Source organism: Aotus nancymaae, unplaced genomic scaffold (assembly GCF_030222135.1).
Source record: "Aotus nancymaae isolate 86718 unplaced genomic scaffold, 86718_ANA_hifiasm-v0.15.2.pri h1tg000006l, whole genome shotgun sequence".
Taxonomy (NCBI): Eukaryota; Metazoa; Chordata; class Mammalia; order Primates; family Aotidae; genus Aotus; species Aotus nancymaae.
This window is the reverse complement of record NW_026988417.1, coordinates 96,722,350-96,739,807: the sequence shown is the minus strand read 5'-3', so window position 1 is coordinate 96,739,807 and position 17,458 is coordinate 96,722,350. Positions and strand designations below refer to the sequence as shown.

Below are 17,458 nucleotides of genomic sequence, written 5' to 3'. Positions count from 1 at the left end.
AGATGCTGGAAAGCCCCACAGGGGATAAAATCACTTTTAAGTAATTAGCCTTCCCATCCAGTAGCCAGTAGCTCACTAATAGGTACCCAGGGCAAGTAACAGGCAGGAGCTTCATCCCAGAACTGAGGCCACTAAGTCTTTCTTTGCAGGCTCTCGAGCCCAAATCCCTATGAGGCCTGGCAGAGGAAGGCAGGCGTCAGTGTCCCTCCTGCCCACTCCCTGAGAACTGAACATAAATGTACCCTCAGGAGGGAGCCTGGCAGACTCCAAGATCACTGAAGTCAAGCTCAATAGCTGCACTGAGCTGCTGGGAAGTGCCACTGCATTCTCAATGGCCAGTGATCACAGGAAATGGCAGCGAGGTAAAATGACAGGTGTCACTTACCTCGCCCTCACCCTTGGCAGCCATGTAATTCATTTCTTCCACATCAACAAGTTTTATCAAACTGCAAGGCATAGGGGCCCCAACATGACCTGTATATTAAATAAGCAAATAATCATTCTTAAGGGGACTACCAATAACCTCAAGTCAAATTATTTTGAAAGCAAACAGGATTTCACATAAGAAAAAAAGCTGGGATAAACTTCTGAGTTCTGCAATTATAGCCATTGCCCTAGTATAATTTAAGAGAGTCTATCTTAGACTAGAGAAGAACATATTTAGTCTCTTCAGGACCTTTCCCAAGTGTGCTTGTCTGAGTTATTTACGAGTGATTTGGGGTCTTTGTGAAGGTTCCTAAGAACACCTGGAAGCAGGCGCACTCAAACCTTCAGCTGGCTTCTGCCCTCCCATTGCCCACACCCATTACTAGCACTCATCTCACACAGACTTTTTAGTGTCCCTGTTCTCTGTAAGAAGAGAGAACACATGCAGCTTTGGCAAACCTCATGCACCACTTGGTTCTCATCAACACGGCCTTTATTCCCTTACATATGAAGAAGCATGTCTTACAGTTTTTACTAAGACGGGACAGTGCTCATTTCCACAGCTAACTTAACTCTCTTGCCAATGGCTGTTAAGACTGGGTTGTCTTTTCCAAAAGCAGCAACAACAGACATTAGGTATGTTTTAAGAGCGTCACAAATAATTATTCCTATGTTTTAAAATTTGAGCTTCTAGAGATCAGTATTCCAAATTCTCTGTTAAGGAAACTGAGGTTAAAAGTTAAATGCCATAAAGAAGATTCACAGACTGTGTCAATTCCAGTAGAAGTATGCTACTAGACAGTGCTAGGTTCTAGAATCTATGTTACTAGATGGTGCTAAGACTTGTAATACTCCAAATAAGCTGGGGAAGTTTGTTTATCACAGTGCAAAATTTACTATTTGCATGATACAGAGGAAGCACAGTTCTGCAGTCAGGCTGGGGTTGAAATCCTGGCTCCAAAGCATAATGCTGTGTAAATTCTCATACATTATTTATGTGTTACTTAAGCAACCATCTATAATTTCCTCTGAGAAGTACCAGTACTTGTCTCACAGGGACACTGTTGGGATTACACTGATGTTAGGTACTTCCTAAACACCCATCATAGAGGCTTATCCATGACAGGTGCTCAATTATTTGTGTTTGTCCTCCTCCTTTTTCCTTTTGAGAAAAGACTCTTTGAGAAAAAGGACTTGTATTTATTCCTATTGGTAGTCCCAACACCTAGCATAGCACACAGCACAAATTTAATAACTATTTGTTGTTTAAAATAACTATTTGTCATTTTAAACGAGATCCTACTCAACTACTGGGAACCTCTGTTGGGCAAGACATTCTCAATCTGGAACACAGGCCCCTCTCAGATATCACTGGTAGGGTCTAGGCAAGTCTCTGCTGCCACCAGCTTTATAGCCAGATACCCAACACCACCCCTCAGTCGCCAGAGGTGCCTTCCCCATAGTGCCCTGACACAGAGTGTTTGCTCCCAGCCCTAATGATCAGAGACACAGCACTTTTAAGACGGTTAATGAACCAATCAGTGATTAACCCAATTCCAGACACACCAATAATACAATATGAATCACAAAATTCCAAAAAGGAGCCTCCCCCAGTCATACCTGCGGTCCAGTCTCCAGGCACGGTCAGGCAGCACCCGGCAGTGCACTCGGTCTGTCCGTAGCCTTCATAAAACTGAGGCACCAAGAGACGGGACGTTATTAAGGAGAGCACAGTCACACCTTTGCTGGAAGTGCACAATGAAGTCTCACTAACTCCCAAGTCATGACTGGCTGTGGTGAAATTTCATTTCAAACGGTCTGTTCAGTAAGTTCATTCAACGGTCCGGTATGCTTTACGGCAGCACGCACACACCTTCACCCCTCTGCCAACACCAGCCATCACCCAGGTGCACCTTCTACTTAATTTCCTGTGGCCAAGCAAGGGAGAAGCCCTGTGTGACTGGTCACCACCTAACAGCAGTGAACTCGCTTGGTCAATTCACAGGACGTGTATCCCACACACATCCTGTAACCAAATCCTCTTTTCCCCCTTTAGTCCAGGTTCTCAGCATAGTGTGTGGGTAAGGTCATCACCTGTGACCCATTCCATGCCTGCATGCCTGCTTCTAATGGTGTGTCTTGTGTCTGACCCTAGAGAAAATTCAACAAATAGCAGACACACACATTCCCCTGCCTAGGGTAAAAAATATATATATGCTTGCTTCTCCATATATATCTATATATATCTCTTCCAAACAAAAATAAGACACACACACAAAGTGGGGGGTGGGAAGGATTGGGGTGATATTGGTCAAAGGACACAAAGTCCCCATCAAGAGGAATGGGTTTAAGAGCTCCATAGTAAGGTGACTACAGCTAACAACAATGTATCGTATACTTGAAAACTGCACAGAGGGTAGATTCCAAGTGTTCTCACTACAGACAAATAAAGTATGTGAGGTGGCCGGGCACGGTGGCTCATGCCTGTAATCCCAGCACTTTGGGAGGCCGAGGCGGGTGGACCACGAGGTCAGGACTTCAAGACCAGCCTAGCCAAGATGGTGAAACCCCGTTTCCACTAAAATTACAAAAAATTAGCTGGGTGTGGTGGCACACGCCTGTAATCCCAGCTACTCGGGAGGCTGAGGTGGAAAACTGCTTTAACTCGTAAAGTGGAGGTTGCAGTGAGCCAAGACTGCGCCACTGCACACCAGCCTGGGCGACAGGGCAAGACTCCATCTCAAAAGAAAAAAGAAAAAGTATATGAGGTAAGACACATGTTAATTAGCTTGATTTAGCCATTCCACAATGTTTACATACATCAAAACATCACCTACACCACAAATATACTCTCGTCAATTAAAAATGAAGACACATACACACAGAGTTCAAATGACATTGGTGCAGAAGCAGACTGGGCGTCCTAGTCTGGGAGAATCAGGTGCCATAAAATCCACCTCACCTGACAGCCCAGGGCTGCTCTGAGGAACGTCAGCACAGTGGCAGACACCGGTGCGGCTCCTGTGACCATCAGCCGGACTCTTCCACCCAGGCTCGACTTGCAAGGCAGGGAGAGTGGGAGAAGGTGAGGGTTACACATCTGGAAGTCAGCGGCCTCTCAGCCAAAGAGGCCTACCTGGGGCCCTGTTCCCTAACCCACAGCGCCTCTGCAGGCCACACAGAGAACTCATGGCGCTCACAACAGCAACACAGGGCATAGTTTGTCTCCACCTGTGACTGCCCTGTTCCCTTCCAGTGTGTATGGAAGTCAGTTCCACCTCTGCAGAGGCTATTTCAGGAAATCAGAACAGGACTGGGGGATCTGTGGTAACTACCCCAATTCCAGCCTTCTGCAGGGCATAATATTATTAAACCACTATCACTCATGCTTAAAAAATTACCTTAAGCGTGACATACTTGTTCCAGAAAAACGAAACAAAATGAAGAATTAGAAAGGCTACACTACCCTGAATCCTTTTCCCCCTAGATGGTTGCAATACTATTTATCTTAGAAACTGAGCCCTATTTAATGGCTTTGCCTTAGTTTCTAAACATGTGCCAGAATTAATACAAACATGTCATTTTCTCCCTTACCTTCATCTCTCTCTCTAACAAAAAAAACCTCATAGAACTCTTAAAACCTAAGCTGGTTTCCATGAGAACGGCAGCTGTGAGTCACGTGTTACCTGTATTTTGTGGAAGATCAGCTTGTCCCACAGGCTGTTGTTTCTGATGATGCCGCTGCGGAGTTCTGCTTCTTTCCTCTTGGAGGCAAAGTCCAAGAGCCATCGCTTCAGTGTGGTGTTTGCTTGTCCGAAAATCTAATTAGCCAAGACATGAGAAGGTTTTTACACCTATTAGGATGGCCAGAGACCAAAAGTGTGGAGAAATCGGAACCCTCATACACTGCTGGGGAACACAAAATGGCGCAGCTGCTCTGGAAAACAGCCTGGCCAGTCCTCTAATGGTCACGCATGCTCAGCACAGGACCAGCAATTCCACACCTCGGGACACCCCCAGGAGCAACGAAAACATGGACAGCCCCAAATGCCCCTCAAGTAGAAATGCATAGGCCAGGTGTCACGGCTCACATCTGTAATCACAGCACTTTGGGAGGCCGAGGTGGGCGGCTCTCCTGAGCTCAGGAATTTGAGTCCAGTGTGGCTAACATGATGAAATCCTGTCTCTACAAAAAATACAAAAATTAGCAGGACACGGTGGCGTATGCCTGTGGTCCCAGCTACTCGGGAGGCTGAGATGGAAGGATTGCTTGAGCCCTGGAAATGGAGGCTGCAGTGAGACATAATCACACCACTGCACTCCAGCCTGGACAATGGAATGAGAGCCTTCTCAAAAAAAAAAAAAAAGAAGAAGGAGGAATGGATAAAGAAAATGTGTTCTATCCATACAGTGGAATACTATTTTGCCATTAAAAGGAATGAAGTGCTAACACGTGCTGCATGGATGCTAGTGAAAGAAGCTAGTCACAAAGAAGCACATACGGCATGATTCAATCCATAGAAAAGTCCAGAATAGAGAAATACACAGATTTAGAACACAGATGAGTGGATGCTTAAGGATGGAGGGGGTCTGGGGATGACAGCTAAAGATTAGGTAAGGGATTCTCTTGGAGGTGATAAAAATGTTCGAAAATTGATCGTCATGATGGCTGCAGAACTCTGTGACAATACTCAAAACCTCTGAATTATATACTTCAAATCAGCGAATTATTCAGAGTGTGTACTATATGTCAATAGAGTTGTTCTTTTAAAAACTGTTTTAAAAAAACATTAAAAATATAAGAAGATTCTGAGAGATGACAGAAGCCCTGCCTCAAAATGAAGAGTATTAATACTGCCCAGTGAAAACTCATTCTGGAGACTGCTCATGCCCACGTGCCTGGCCCTGGCTGTGTGGTCCACGCGATGATACCCACCACAGAGGAGCTAGTGTTCTCTTGGGCTCTGCTGTGGCTTAGTCACTTCTTTCAATGTGGCGAAGTAAGTAATGTTTTACATGTCCATGCAAGGAGCTTTACAATTAAGAAAACCATTTCATAGTCACTATCCTCATGTGATCCCATTAGTAACTTCTGAGACAAACAGTAGGAGAGAAGAGGAAACAGTCCACGTTATACATGAGGAAGCAGAGGCTCAAAGCGTTTATTGTAAAAATAAAATGACCTCCCACCTTACACTTGTATTGTGACTATTGTGACTGTGATTTACAAAGTGCGTTCATGCATTTTATCTTATAATCCTTATCAACAACTCTGAGAGGTAAATGCATTCTAACTTTACAGATGAGTAAACTGAAGTTCTGCAAGATTAAGAGGACTGTCCAGGGTCATACAGATGGCACATGGCACAGCCCAATTCAAACCCAAGCCTCTGCTTCCAAGTCAGTGCTCAGTCCTGGGACTTTGTTGTTTGGAACTTACTCGGTCAAACATCCGGTTCAGCAGTCTCGGAACCACAGGGAAGACAGTGGGTTGAAGCACCCTGAGGTCATCCATAAGTAGCCTGATATCTCCTTGGAAAAATCCAATTTTAGCTCCATGACACAGCATTACACACTACAGGGGTAATGGAGACAACAAACATTTTATCATCACAGCAGGGTTTACACAACGTATGGACAATACACAAGACTTTAGCATTTCAGGCCAGTTTCCAGAAATCTTAAATTTCCTAAATATAGATAACTTTAAAAAAACCGTGCATATACTAGTCATTGTACAACATGGAAATGTGGTATTTCTCTTGGTCATCCTGAAGATACAGGAGTTAGTAAAAAAACAGGCTATGTTGTTTTTAGTGATGATCACAGAGATTCTACTCTCTTGGTGTGTGGTGATAAGTATTTGCTGAATGAATGATGTGATATGATGTACTCTAAATATTTTTAGTGGCTGGGCACAGTGGTTCATGCCTGTAATCTCAGCACTTTGGGAGGCTGAGGCAGGCAGATCACTTGAGGTCAGGCATTCCAGCCCAGCCTGGCCATGCTATGGTGAAACCCCATCTCTACTAAAAATACAAAAATTAGCTGGACTTGGTGGCAGGTGGCTGTAGTCCCAGTGACTCGGAAGGCTGAGGCTGCAGAATCACTTGAACCCAGGAGGCAGAGGTTGCAGAGAGTCAAGATCGTGCCACTGTACTCCAGCCTGGGCAACAAGAGGGAGACCCTGTCTCAAATATATATATAGCATTCTAGAAACTTTACTTTTAATTTATTCTCAAAATAAAAACTTAACTACGTGCCTACAGTCCAAGTTTATTAAAGCCTCGCTTTCTTTTGTTTGAATCTAACTAAAAGTTTCTGAAAGACCACCAAGTATGAAGTTGTGATGCCAGAGTATCTAACAGAGTAGCTTGCCATTCAGCTGGAATACACTGCGTGATTTTTTTCCTGTCTAGTACAAACTGTACTGGCAAACCATATGGACTTAACAGTTTGCCTATTTTAAATTGAAAAAAAATTCAAAAGATGACGCAAAGGAAAGTAGAAGCATTCTCTGACATAAAAGCAGAAACCACAAGAAAGGTACACCATGGTTCACTGTTAAACAATTACCGCTCAGAAGGCTTTTGTTCAGTGTGGCCTGCCTTCTAGGTACACCTCTAAAACAGTTAGGTACAGCAACTCATTTGAGATTGCTTCATAAACCCAGAAGATCCTGAGGTGTGCAGGAAGTAGAAGGAACAGATGGCAGACAGGATCTAATTGCCTCCGATCCTTTGGGGTGAGGAAATCCTACAGGGCAGCAGTCATCCAAAGCTTTGTCTCCAATACAGTGGTGGGCGCACAGCTGGCACTCAGTAACTACTCACTAAATGAATGAATGGTGCCCATTGTTTTTTCCTATAGTATAAAATCCAAAATTGTCCAAGAAGGAAAAAAGGTGGTTCTTGGTCAGTTTTAAAATTAGTCACACAGTTGAGTACAGGGAGCCTAGGCAAAGGTCAACTCAAAGATCATCTTCTTTTTCCAAGGGCACTTAGAATACTGGTGAAAAAATTATTCTCTCTTTCTTCAGGTCAATAATTTAATATATGTAAAAAAAAATTAGTCTCATGCCAACTTGTGCATTATGAACAAGCACACTAAAAAACTGAGACTTCTTACAGAACGGAAGCCTCACTGGGCTTTGTAGAACTGAATTAATAATGACAAACTTTTAGAGGTGATCTTTCTGGACTCATGTCCATATTAGTATCCTTCAAAAGTCTGAGCTCCTAATTTTAAAATGCATGATTAAATTCAAGTATCCTATTCAAACTCGGAAAAAGAATTTATATTCTCTCAAATAATCCGCACCATTTCTAAAACAGGGCTGAGCAAAGAATTCTCTATAGGGACAACAGTCTGTACATTACACTTACCAGCATGAGCTGTTCATACATGTGTGCAAGTGGTAAAAACGAAATGTGTGTATCACTGGCATTCAAGGCAAGTACTTTCTGTAAAACACAACAACTTAGCAGAACATACACAAACAAGCAAGCAAGGAAAACAAAACTAAATGCCTACCTCTACAACTCTCTCAAACATATGGGCGAGAGGCAAGAAAGATATCAAAATATCATCTGGGCAAGGAATGACTGTATTCTGTAAGCAAAGACACCAGCAAGGCAGAAAAGCATTAAGATTTCCAGTAATTTCCCTTTTATTTCAGAGCACATAGTACCTCAACATTAAGGAGGAACAGCTTTTGCTTATGGTCTGTAATTTTTTCTCACCAAATAATAAAATGAAAGGCAAGGGGCATGGTGGCTCATGCCTGTAATCCCAGCACTTTGGAAGGCCAAGGCAGGTGGATCACTTGAGGTCAGGAGTTCAAGACCAGCCTGGCCAACATGGTGAAACTCCTTCTCTACTAAAAATACAAAAATTAGCCAGACATGATGGTGCATTCCTGTAATTCCAGCTACTCAGGAGGCTGAGGCAGGAGAATTGCTTGAAACCAGGAGGCGGAGATTGCAGTTAGCCGAGATTGCGCCACTCTCAAATTAAAAAAAGGAAAAAAGAAAGAAAAGTAATACTTTAATTATTCGAATAAAGTGGAAGTCACTCCTAATAACAAAGTAAATCCACTTCAGGACTTTAATCAAAACAAGGAAAATTTTGCCCAAATTGGAAGGTTAAGGGATTATGTGCTCTAATCAGTTAGTATTTCATCATTACAGTATCCCAATACCCAGCAAGTTCAATTATACCTTAAGAAATATAGGACCCATTTCAACATAAAATTCCATATTATGTTGGAAAGGAAAGGAGGAGAGAAGATAAAAGAAGGTAGATTTCCAAGGTCCTTAGAGTATTTTGAGTTTAATCAACATTTTTACCTTAAAGTCCTACTTCACTCCTTGAAAAATACCACAATTTGTTTAATGCAACCTCAGATCTGGCACCCAGGAATTTGCTCTCCTATAAAACGCTGATCATGACGGGTCCACAGGCAGATTAAATTTGGACATCTGGTTTCCGTCACAATGGGCCTTACTTAGGGCAGGCACAGTGAGGGTTTGTATAGCATATTCATGTTATTAACATAAATAATTCTGGCCAAAACAGGAGGTGTCCAATAGCAGCTGCTGTCACACCAACTAAGAAATGAGGGCACTGTCGTTACCTAGGGGATGATGTACCGCGTTCTGAGCCATGCCCTTTCCTTTCCTAAAGCTGTCACAATAATGTGACAATGGATGAAAGCATCAATCCTGAGCAAACACAGCAGTCCCAGAAGCACTGGATGTGGGCTGCTTGATTTTATTCAAGTCTGACAGGCATCCCAACTAGCACTTCTCAGGATGAAACTGTTATATTAATATGAGAAATCAGACTCCACACGATCTATACTTTTCCATTTTTTAACTTAGTACAAAAACATTGTCCATTATCATGATGAGACATTTTACAAAGCTGAGAAGATACTGATATTGTACTTGATGTTGTAACTGATTTGATATTATAACTGACTTTAAACAAAGTTCTGTAACCATTTGCCTCAATGAGCCACCAATGCATTTTAAGTTTTCTTTTAAGGCCAATTAGGAAATTAAAATTTTACTTTGGTAAGGTACTAAATGTTGAACTCTGTTTAGAAAGTATACACCTTTTAAAAGGGTACTTGGAAAGTGTGAGCCAACTAAAGTAAGTAGTAAGCTCCCTCAAAGATCAGTTTTCTGCAGCCACCAAACATGTCTACTTCCCAAAGCCATTAAAAGCTCGGGCTCCTGCTATAAAAATTAGAGCTACAGAATACTCCCAAAGAGACTGCAAAAGCCAATTATGTTAAATGTGAAAAGAATATGAGGAAAAGGCATTATATTGTTCAATAAGTACCTTTTAAAAGGCAAGTTTGGAATAGGCTCTTGGTGTTATGGACTGAATCATGTCACCACCCCTTCTAAATTCCTATGTTGAAGTCCTAACTTCCAATGTAGATGGGGCCCTCCTGTGACTGTATTTGGAAGTGGGCCCTGATCTGATAGGGCTGATGTCCTTATAAGAAGAGGAAGAGACACCAGGCTCTCTCTCTCCGTGCATGCGTGGAAGAAAGGCCATGTGAGGACACAGGAGAAGGCGACCGTCTGCAAGCCAGGAAGAGAGCCCTCACCAGAAGCCAAATTTGCCAGCAGTTGATCTTGAACTTCTAGCTTCCAGAACTGTGAGAAAATGAATGTCTGTTGTTTAAGCCACTGAGTCTGTGGATTTTTTTTTTCGTTTGTTATGTGGCAACCTGAATAGACTAAGACACTGGATAGTAAACTTTAAAATTATTGGAAATGAGTCGAAGTGCAAGGCTTTAATACTTCTAGTGCAATGGAAGTCATACTGACCACAATAGATAATAATAACTAAAAACCTTTTAACATTTCATTGCCAATTTAAAATAAATTATTTCCCAAATACTGAGACACTGGATAAAAACACAAGAGAGTCCATCTCTTCTCTGTCCTTTCCTGGACATATTTCTAGGGCAATATCCAAATAAAGTTTCACTATATAAATGTTGCAGTAAACTTCATCTGTCAATTCACCTTAATTGTCACAGGCAAGGGTTGGTGATCAGGTTCAAAGTGAAAACCGTGAGAGAAGGTGGACCTTGGCCTACAGTTCTGCCCTTATCTGTAGGTCAGATCGTTTCTAAATACCGCATGAACTCAACACCGTGATGCCACCTTCAGCACTTTCTTTCTCAAGGACTAATGTCAACCAATGAAGAAAGATGACAAGATCCCCAAAAGTTACCTCTGTCATTTTCACAAAAGCTGAACAATCGCTCACTACGTTTCGATGAGTGATCAGTGCTCCTTTGGGGTTGCCTGTGGAGCACATATGAAGCAGAACAAAGTGAGAGTAAAGAATGACAGAAATGAAGGAGGCCCAGAAACTCCAAATAATTAGGGCCTCAGACACCTCTCCTGTTAGATACGTCGGGAAAACCAAATGTTGAACAACACTAAATTCCTGTGCAACCTGCAATCCTTTCACTGACTTATCTTTAAAAACCTTTATTAATATAGGCAAATTTTAAAGGCTATACACAGTAATAAGAGAAGAAAAACCAGAAATTTTCTTCCTGGGAGCCACCAATATAATCTGTCCTAGGAAGACAGGTGAATCTAATATCACCTTCAATAAATGCTTGAGGAATTATCTGGCACTCTTGGACTCTGAGAAGATCTTACAGAGCAACATGAAGACAGCACTTGAACTACTTCCTTCTCTTCTGCTTTCGGTCCATCTACCATTAGCTGGTGAGTCATCCAAAAGAGGTGGGGGAGAGTACAGACCACCGGCTGCCACACATAGAAGCAATTCTATCTCAACACTTACCTGTAGTCCCACTTGTGAAACAAACTACTGCAAGATCTTCAGGTGCTGGAGGCTAAAGAAGATTAAAAAAAAAAGCTGGTATAAATCAGACCAGAAAAGAGAACTAACTATAAGCCACAAAGTCCCAGGCTAGATATTGAAAACTACAAAGAGGACAGAGCAGAGTCTGACACAGTGTGCTTACCTTGGGCTTCTGTCTGTTGGCTCTTCCCAGGTCCTTAATTAGAAAAGAAAAAAAATCTTAAATGGAAATGTTTTCCAACTGTAAAGGATAAGGTCATATCAAGTCAGCTAAAGCTGCCTTTACTGTGGGGTTCACTCACAGCTGGCTAGAAAACAGCATAATTTTCTAATTAAAGAAACTATAGTAGCCTTAATTAACCAAAACCAAAATATTTATTCACCCTGAGAAGCCATTTTCCAGTTACCTTCTCTCTTACATAAAACTACATAAATGGTATTAGGACTGGCCTTTAAAATAGAATGTATTAAAAAATAGCAGTCAAAGTCTTTTTTTTTTTTTTGAGGAGTCTCACTCTGCCCCTCCAGGCTGGAGTGCAGTGGCAGGCACAGTCTCGGCCCACTGCAACCTCTGCTTCCTGGGTTCAAGTGATTCTCCTGCCTCAGCCTCCTGAGTGGCTGGGATTACAGGCACCCACCACCATGCCCAGCTAACTTTTTTTGTACTTTTAATAGAGATGGGGTTTCACAGTGTTAGCCAAGATGGTCTCCATCTCCTGACCTTGTGATCCACCTGCCTCTTCCTCCCAAAGTCCTGGAATTACAAGTGTGAGCCACTGCTCCCTCCCAGCAGTCAAAGTCTTTACAATGCATTTCTGGTCCCCACTTCCATTTCTTAGTAGGGCCTTCAACAAAACCCTGTTCTTAATCATAACTAGATAATGCAGATACTCCATATGATCCTCAAATCAGAGCACAGCACTACCTCATCACCCAGCTCTGCACAACTGACATCTGCAACCTGGGGAGAAAAATCAATCTCTGCTAGATGGAAATGCTAGCCATTTTGAAGAGGCTCAAATATCTCCCCACGTAGAGTTGAAATAGGATTTGGGAGTCTCCAACTATAAAACAGGCCACAGTAAAACCTCTAGGACTACTTCCTGAATGGACTTAAAGGTTAAGAATGACAGACTCATTGCCCAGGGCAGCATTTCCCAGCGTCAGGCTTTCAGTCACTACCACTGATGGGGTTCGGTTTACTGCATTAGGGCAGTCTTTACTGCATTAGAGCCACTTTAATATCTATTAATTTTAGTAAATGAACTATTCATATTCTTTTCCTATTAAAATGGAACAGCTTGAGTGAGCATATGGAATAAACGTGCCATTGAACATGTTCAATTCGTATGGAAATTAGATGGGTATGCTCAGGGCTCAGTGAGTTTCTGCCCAGCATATATTAAATTTTTAATCTTAATCACATTTTAAATGACATAAGTGACAGACCACTGATTAAGAACAGGAACAAATACATCCAATTAAAAGTCAACTAAAAGCTAAAGCAATGATAATTCTGTATATTTTTTCAAAATAACCTTTATTAGCTCCAGATTTCTACTCGTCTATTAAAAATTCTTACATAACTTTTGAAGATGTCCAATTCTTCAAAAACTGATGTTAAATAAACCATTTACACATAATTTGGCTCTTAATTTATTGGGAACAAACATTATCCAAATCAGTGCTCTACTGTCATGAAAGTTTTCACAGCCTTACATCTGTCTTACGGTATCATTTAGGAAAAATACTGCAATTATTAAAAAAAAATCTTGTCATTTTTATGTTCTAAGAAAAAAAAACCCATAAACAAAAACTGAATTCTAGTTAATGATAAACACACTGGAAGTATTAAGGAGTAATAAAATCTGCAACTTACTGAAAATGCATCAAAAAAATAAGATGAATGGAAGGATAGAGTGATGGACTGATATGGATAAAGCAAATATACTAAAATGTCAATTGGTGGTGGGTATACAGCATCTGCTAAGAAATTCTTTCGACTATTTGTATGTTTAAAATTTTCATGATTATTAAAAAGTGCAAACATTCCAAATACCAATGATTCTATTTTTGATCCCTTAAAAAATACATTACTATAAAGTCAACCATAAGATCAACCATAATGCTAATTTTAAATTCATTTCTTCAGACCTTCATCTTTTGCTCAGAATATTTTTAAAAACTAAGTATGAATCATATTAAGCAGGTAAAACAATGTCTTCTATAAATTAATATTTTAATATAAACTTTATATTATAATCTTCAATCATCTAAATAATTTTTAAATCTTAACATTACTTCTTTATCATACAGCAGTCAAAAAATACCAGAAAAAATTCCTGCATCTGTGAGAAGGGAGGGGAATAAAAGGGAAGGTAGGGAAAAAGAGATTGCATTATAGTAAAAGGGGGTTACAAGTGAAAAAACAGAAGAGGGGAAACGCCAGGTAACCAGCTAGATAATACCCCAATTCAACAAGAAAGCACACAGGTCAGCACTTGCGGAATCATGTTCGATGCTACTGAGAGAGAGTCAGGCAGGGCCGCACACATGCACAGAGAGAAGGTTCTGTTAGAACACACGAGCTTCCCCGTACCTACTAGGTTCCTCAGGAAAGGTTCTACAGATCCTTACTTATAGCCTCCAATTCTTTGTAGGAGGAGGAAAATCACACATAAAAATTTAAAATCCTTTCAGAAAAAGATTTCTAACATCTTTAAAAAGAGAATGACTGACTGTTTTCCTGTGACTTGCTACGGTATGTATATAAAAAGAGCTTCCTCTGGCCATGTTCCTTGGATGGAACTCTAATCCAAGTCCAGCTGACGGGGACCAATGTCTTAAATCATCTGACATCAGCACCCAAGCTGAGCATGCCCCACACTCATTCTCCTGGAATGGCTGCTTTTAAAGTTGGTTAGTGTGACTCTTAAAAGATTCAATATGAAAATAAACCAAATCAAACACGTATGTTGGAAATTCACCAGGACTCTCCATGAGCCACCCAGGGAAAAGAGTGATGAGGCTGATTTCTATATTTGGCTTGGCATTAGAGACAAATCAGTAAGCAGAAGGCATTAAAGCCCAAAGAAGACACAGAAACTGGAAGTTCCACCTGCCTGAAGCTGAAATTCCCATTTCCGGCTTTACGGGCACAGCTTGTCAGTGCTCTGGAATAAATACGTGAGTGCTGAAAGCACTTGGGTAAGGTGTGATGTGTTAACACTGGGCATGGACGTAGAATCCTTTTTCCAGTAATGAGACAGAAATTTCTGCTCTTTCATGGGTCACCGATGGGGACTGCATGATGGCACTAGATAGCACTGGACAGACTGTGTGAGCCAACATGGCTCCAGGGAAAGCCCTCAGGGAAGGAGGCAGGGGAACTCACCTCCATTGCCTTCATGCTGATGACTTCCACCCCACACTTCTTGCCTCGTTCCACCAGTTCACTGCCGTAGGCATCCATGAGAACTATGATTTTAAGGCCTGGTGTTAACTTATTTTCTACACCCTCTAGTAAGAGTTTGGCCTTCTCTGGCTTGTCAACAAAAACCAGAGAGAGTTCAGCTGTAAATGAAGAGATACAATGAAGAATAAGCTCTGGGATGTTAAAAGTTTGACTGTCATATCTGGCACAAGGATACTTGAAGTACAACATTCTTTGAATAAAAAGGTAGATATACATTTAAATGTAAAATCCTTGTCAAATCAAATGTAAGCAAATGTAAAGTCACTGAATCTAACCAATTACTAGGCCAATAATCTAGGCAAAAAAAACCAGCCGTACCTTTGTTGACTATGTACGTGATGGCTTCGGATCCAAGGGTATCATAAAGTGGAACAATCACCATCGAATAAGCAAAGCATCCTTGTTCAATAATCACCCACTACACAAACAGTAAAGGTCAGGGAGAGAAAACAAAATGTCATCATAGAATCAATAAGGAAAACAATACTCAAGAGAGATTCAAAGTGAAAACGTTTGATGCAGCAAAATTAACATTTGTGTATCTACTACTCTGTGCCAGGTGCTATGAGGGATTCACAATGAGAACAAAACACTTATCCTCTTCTTAAAAAGAAATTAGGATCGGGCATACTAGCTCACACCGGTAATCCCAGCACTTTGGGAGGTCAAGGTGGGGGGAATCAGCTTAGCCCAAGAGTTCAAGACCAGCCTGGGCAACATGGCGAAACTCTGCTTCTACAAAAGTTAGCTGGGCATGGTGGCACACACCTGTAGTCCCAGCTACTTGGCAGGCTGAGGCGGGAGGATTGCTTGAACCCAGGAGGTTGAGGTTGCAGTGAGTTGTGATCACACCACTGCACTCCAGCCTGGGTGACAGAGTGAGAGCCTGTATGTATGTATGTATGTACAAAGAGAGGAAGGGAGGGAGGGAAGGAAGGAAAGAGAGAGAGAAACAGAGAGAAAGAAGAGTGAGGAAGGAAGGGAGGGAGGGAGAGAGGGAGGGATTAAAATCTGCCTGAAGAATTGAGGCAAATATGTGAAAAGATAATTAGCAGTATCAGTGACTGACTCAGAGATAAGTGAGCCTACCACGGGCCAAGGTGGCTGCAGATGCTACTGGGAGGGTGTAACCGAGATTGCCTTTGGACAGAGAGAGGAAAAGAGAGAGAGAGGCAGAGACAGAGGGAGGAGACAGAGGGAGATGCTAACAGAGGGGACAGCAGGATCAAAAGCAGGGGCAGGGGGGTGAGAGCGATCTGACTGGCACAGACAGTTCTGGCTGGAGAGCAGGAGCAGTCACTGAGGATTTCTCAGCACAACAGTGGCTTGGGGCTTGAGGAAGATCCCTCTGGCAGCAGGACACAGTATGGCCCAGAATAGGTAAGGAGTACCTTATCTAACAGTGAAACTGTTTTGATAAAGTCCCTCTAGAAAAGTGAAGGAAAGAAGTGAGACAACAACTGGCCACATCACCACATGGAAGATGCAGAGAGATGTGTCTGAAGGCACTGACCACACAGCCACTGCCCTACTACTGGACAAAGGTGAAAGATCACTCTTTCACTATCATTCCCAAGGGCCCCCCACTTCCTCCGGCTGCACTTTTCTAATGAAGTCATCTGCAGAACTTCAACACATAGGACACATAAAGGCACAGCTGGGGGAACAGGGCACAACCCGCTCACAGCCAGTTGGCCTGGAATTGGGTTTCTGAGTTTTGGTGTTTTCCCAGAAGGAATTTTCAGCCACCACCATGGAGATCAGGTCCAGGCTCCTTGGGTACATGTGACACATAAGGAAAGCGCTCTTTCCTGCCACTCCACCCCATGAAAATGTTCCGCTCCCAGACACAGGTGTGAACGTGGGCATTCCCTTGGCCTCCCCAACCCCATTTCCTTCAAGATTCTACTCAGGTGTCACCTCCAGGAAGCCCTCCTTGACTGAGCTTCTATAATCCTTCTGCTCTGTGTCCACACTTACCACATGACAGAGAAAGCACCAGTGTTTAGGTCTGTATTTCCTTATGTGGTACCTCAGAAAGAGGGACTGAGTCACTGTATTTTGGCACCCCCACACAGTTTCTGACATATAATAGGTGCTCAGCAAACATTTGTTGAATATATGAAGGAGCCTACTTCTTGAAGTAAGAGATTCATTTTGCAGTTCTAGAATCATGATAAAATTCCATCAGAACAAACATTTTGATGTCATTTGGGATTAAAAAAAACTACATTCTACAAGCCCACCCATAGTCCAGCTGTGGAGAGTGCTGTTTTCCCCTTGAAAGGTGACAAAACTGGAAGAAGCCACCCTTATTTATTTAAAAAAAAAAAAAAAAAGTCAGTAGCACAGCGACTGGTAGGTATTAAGAATAAATTGGATTTCTTCAATCCAGGTGCCTGCGTTTTTCCAAGACAGCTAGACCTACTAATCTGTTGAGTCACACTAAAAGAGCTGCTCATTTAAACTCACTTTCTGATATGTCTGGCTGTGTCCCCACCCAAATCTCTACTTGAATTGTATCTCCCAGAATTCCCATATGTTGTGGGAGGAACCCAAGGGAAGGTTATTGAATCATGGGGCTGGCCTTTCCCGTGCTATTCTTGTGATAGTGAATAAGTATCAGGAGATCTGATGAGTTTATCAGGGGTTCCCACTTTTGCTTCTTCCTCGTGCTGCTGCCATATAAGA

General features: G+C 42.0%; 1 protein-coding gene across 10 annotated transcripts in view; it reads right to left on the bottom strand.

The window, feature by feature from the left end:
* ACSL1 (acyl-CoA synthetase long chain family member 1) overlaps positions 1-17,458 on the bottom strand; it is a 71,286-nt gene that overhangs the window by 6,771 nt on the left and 47,057 nt on the right. For 6 of the 10 annotated variants that reach the window (XM_021670124.2, XM_064369811.1, XM_012452854.3 and 3 more), the window contains exons 6-16: positions 15,086-15,185; positions 14,687-14,865; positions 11,456-11,488; positions 11,272-11,323; positions 10,684-10,757; positions 7,960-8,037; positions 5,867-6,001; positions 4,113-4,247; positions 3,389-3,484; positions 2,047-2,119; positions 386-474 (exon numbers count right to left, since the gene is read on the bottom strand). In XM_021670124.2, the coding sequence (XP_021525799.1) occupies positions 386-474; positions 2,047-2,119; positions 3,389-3,484; positions 4,113-4,247; positions 5,867-6,001; positions 7,960-8,037; positions 10,684-10,757; positions 11,272-11,323; positions 11,456-11,488; positions 14,687-14,865; positions 15,086-15,185 (1,044 nt within the window). Of the gene's footprint in view, positions 1-385; positions 475-2,046; positions 2,120-3,388; positions 3,485-4,112; positions 4,248-5,866; positions 6,002-7,811; positions 7,890-7,959; positions 8,038-10,683; positions 10,758-11,271; positions 11,324-11,455; positions 11,489-14,686; positions 14,866-15,085; positions 15,186-17,458 lie in introns of all 10 variants that reach the window. The other 4 variants (XM_021670125.2, XM_064369820.1, XM_012452856.3 and 1 more) reach the window with 1 other exon arrangement.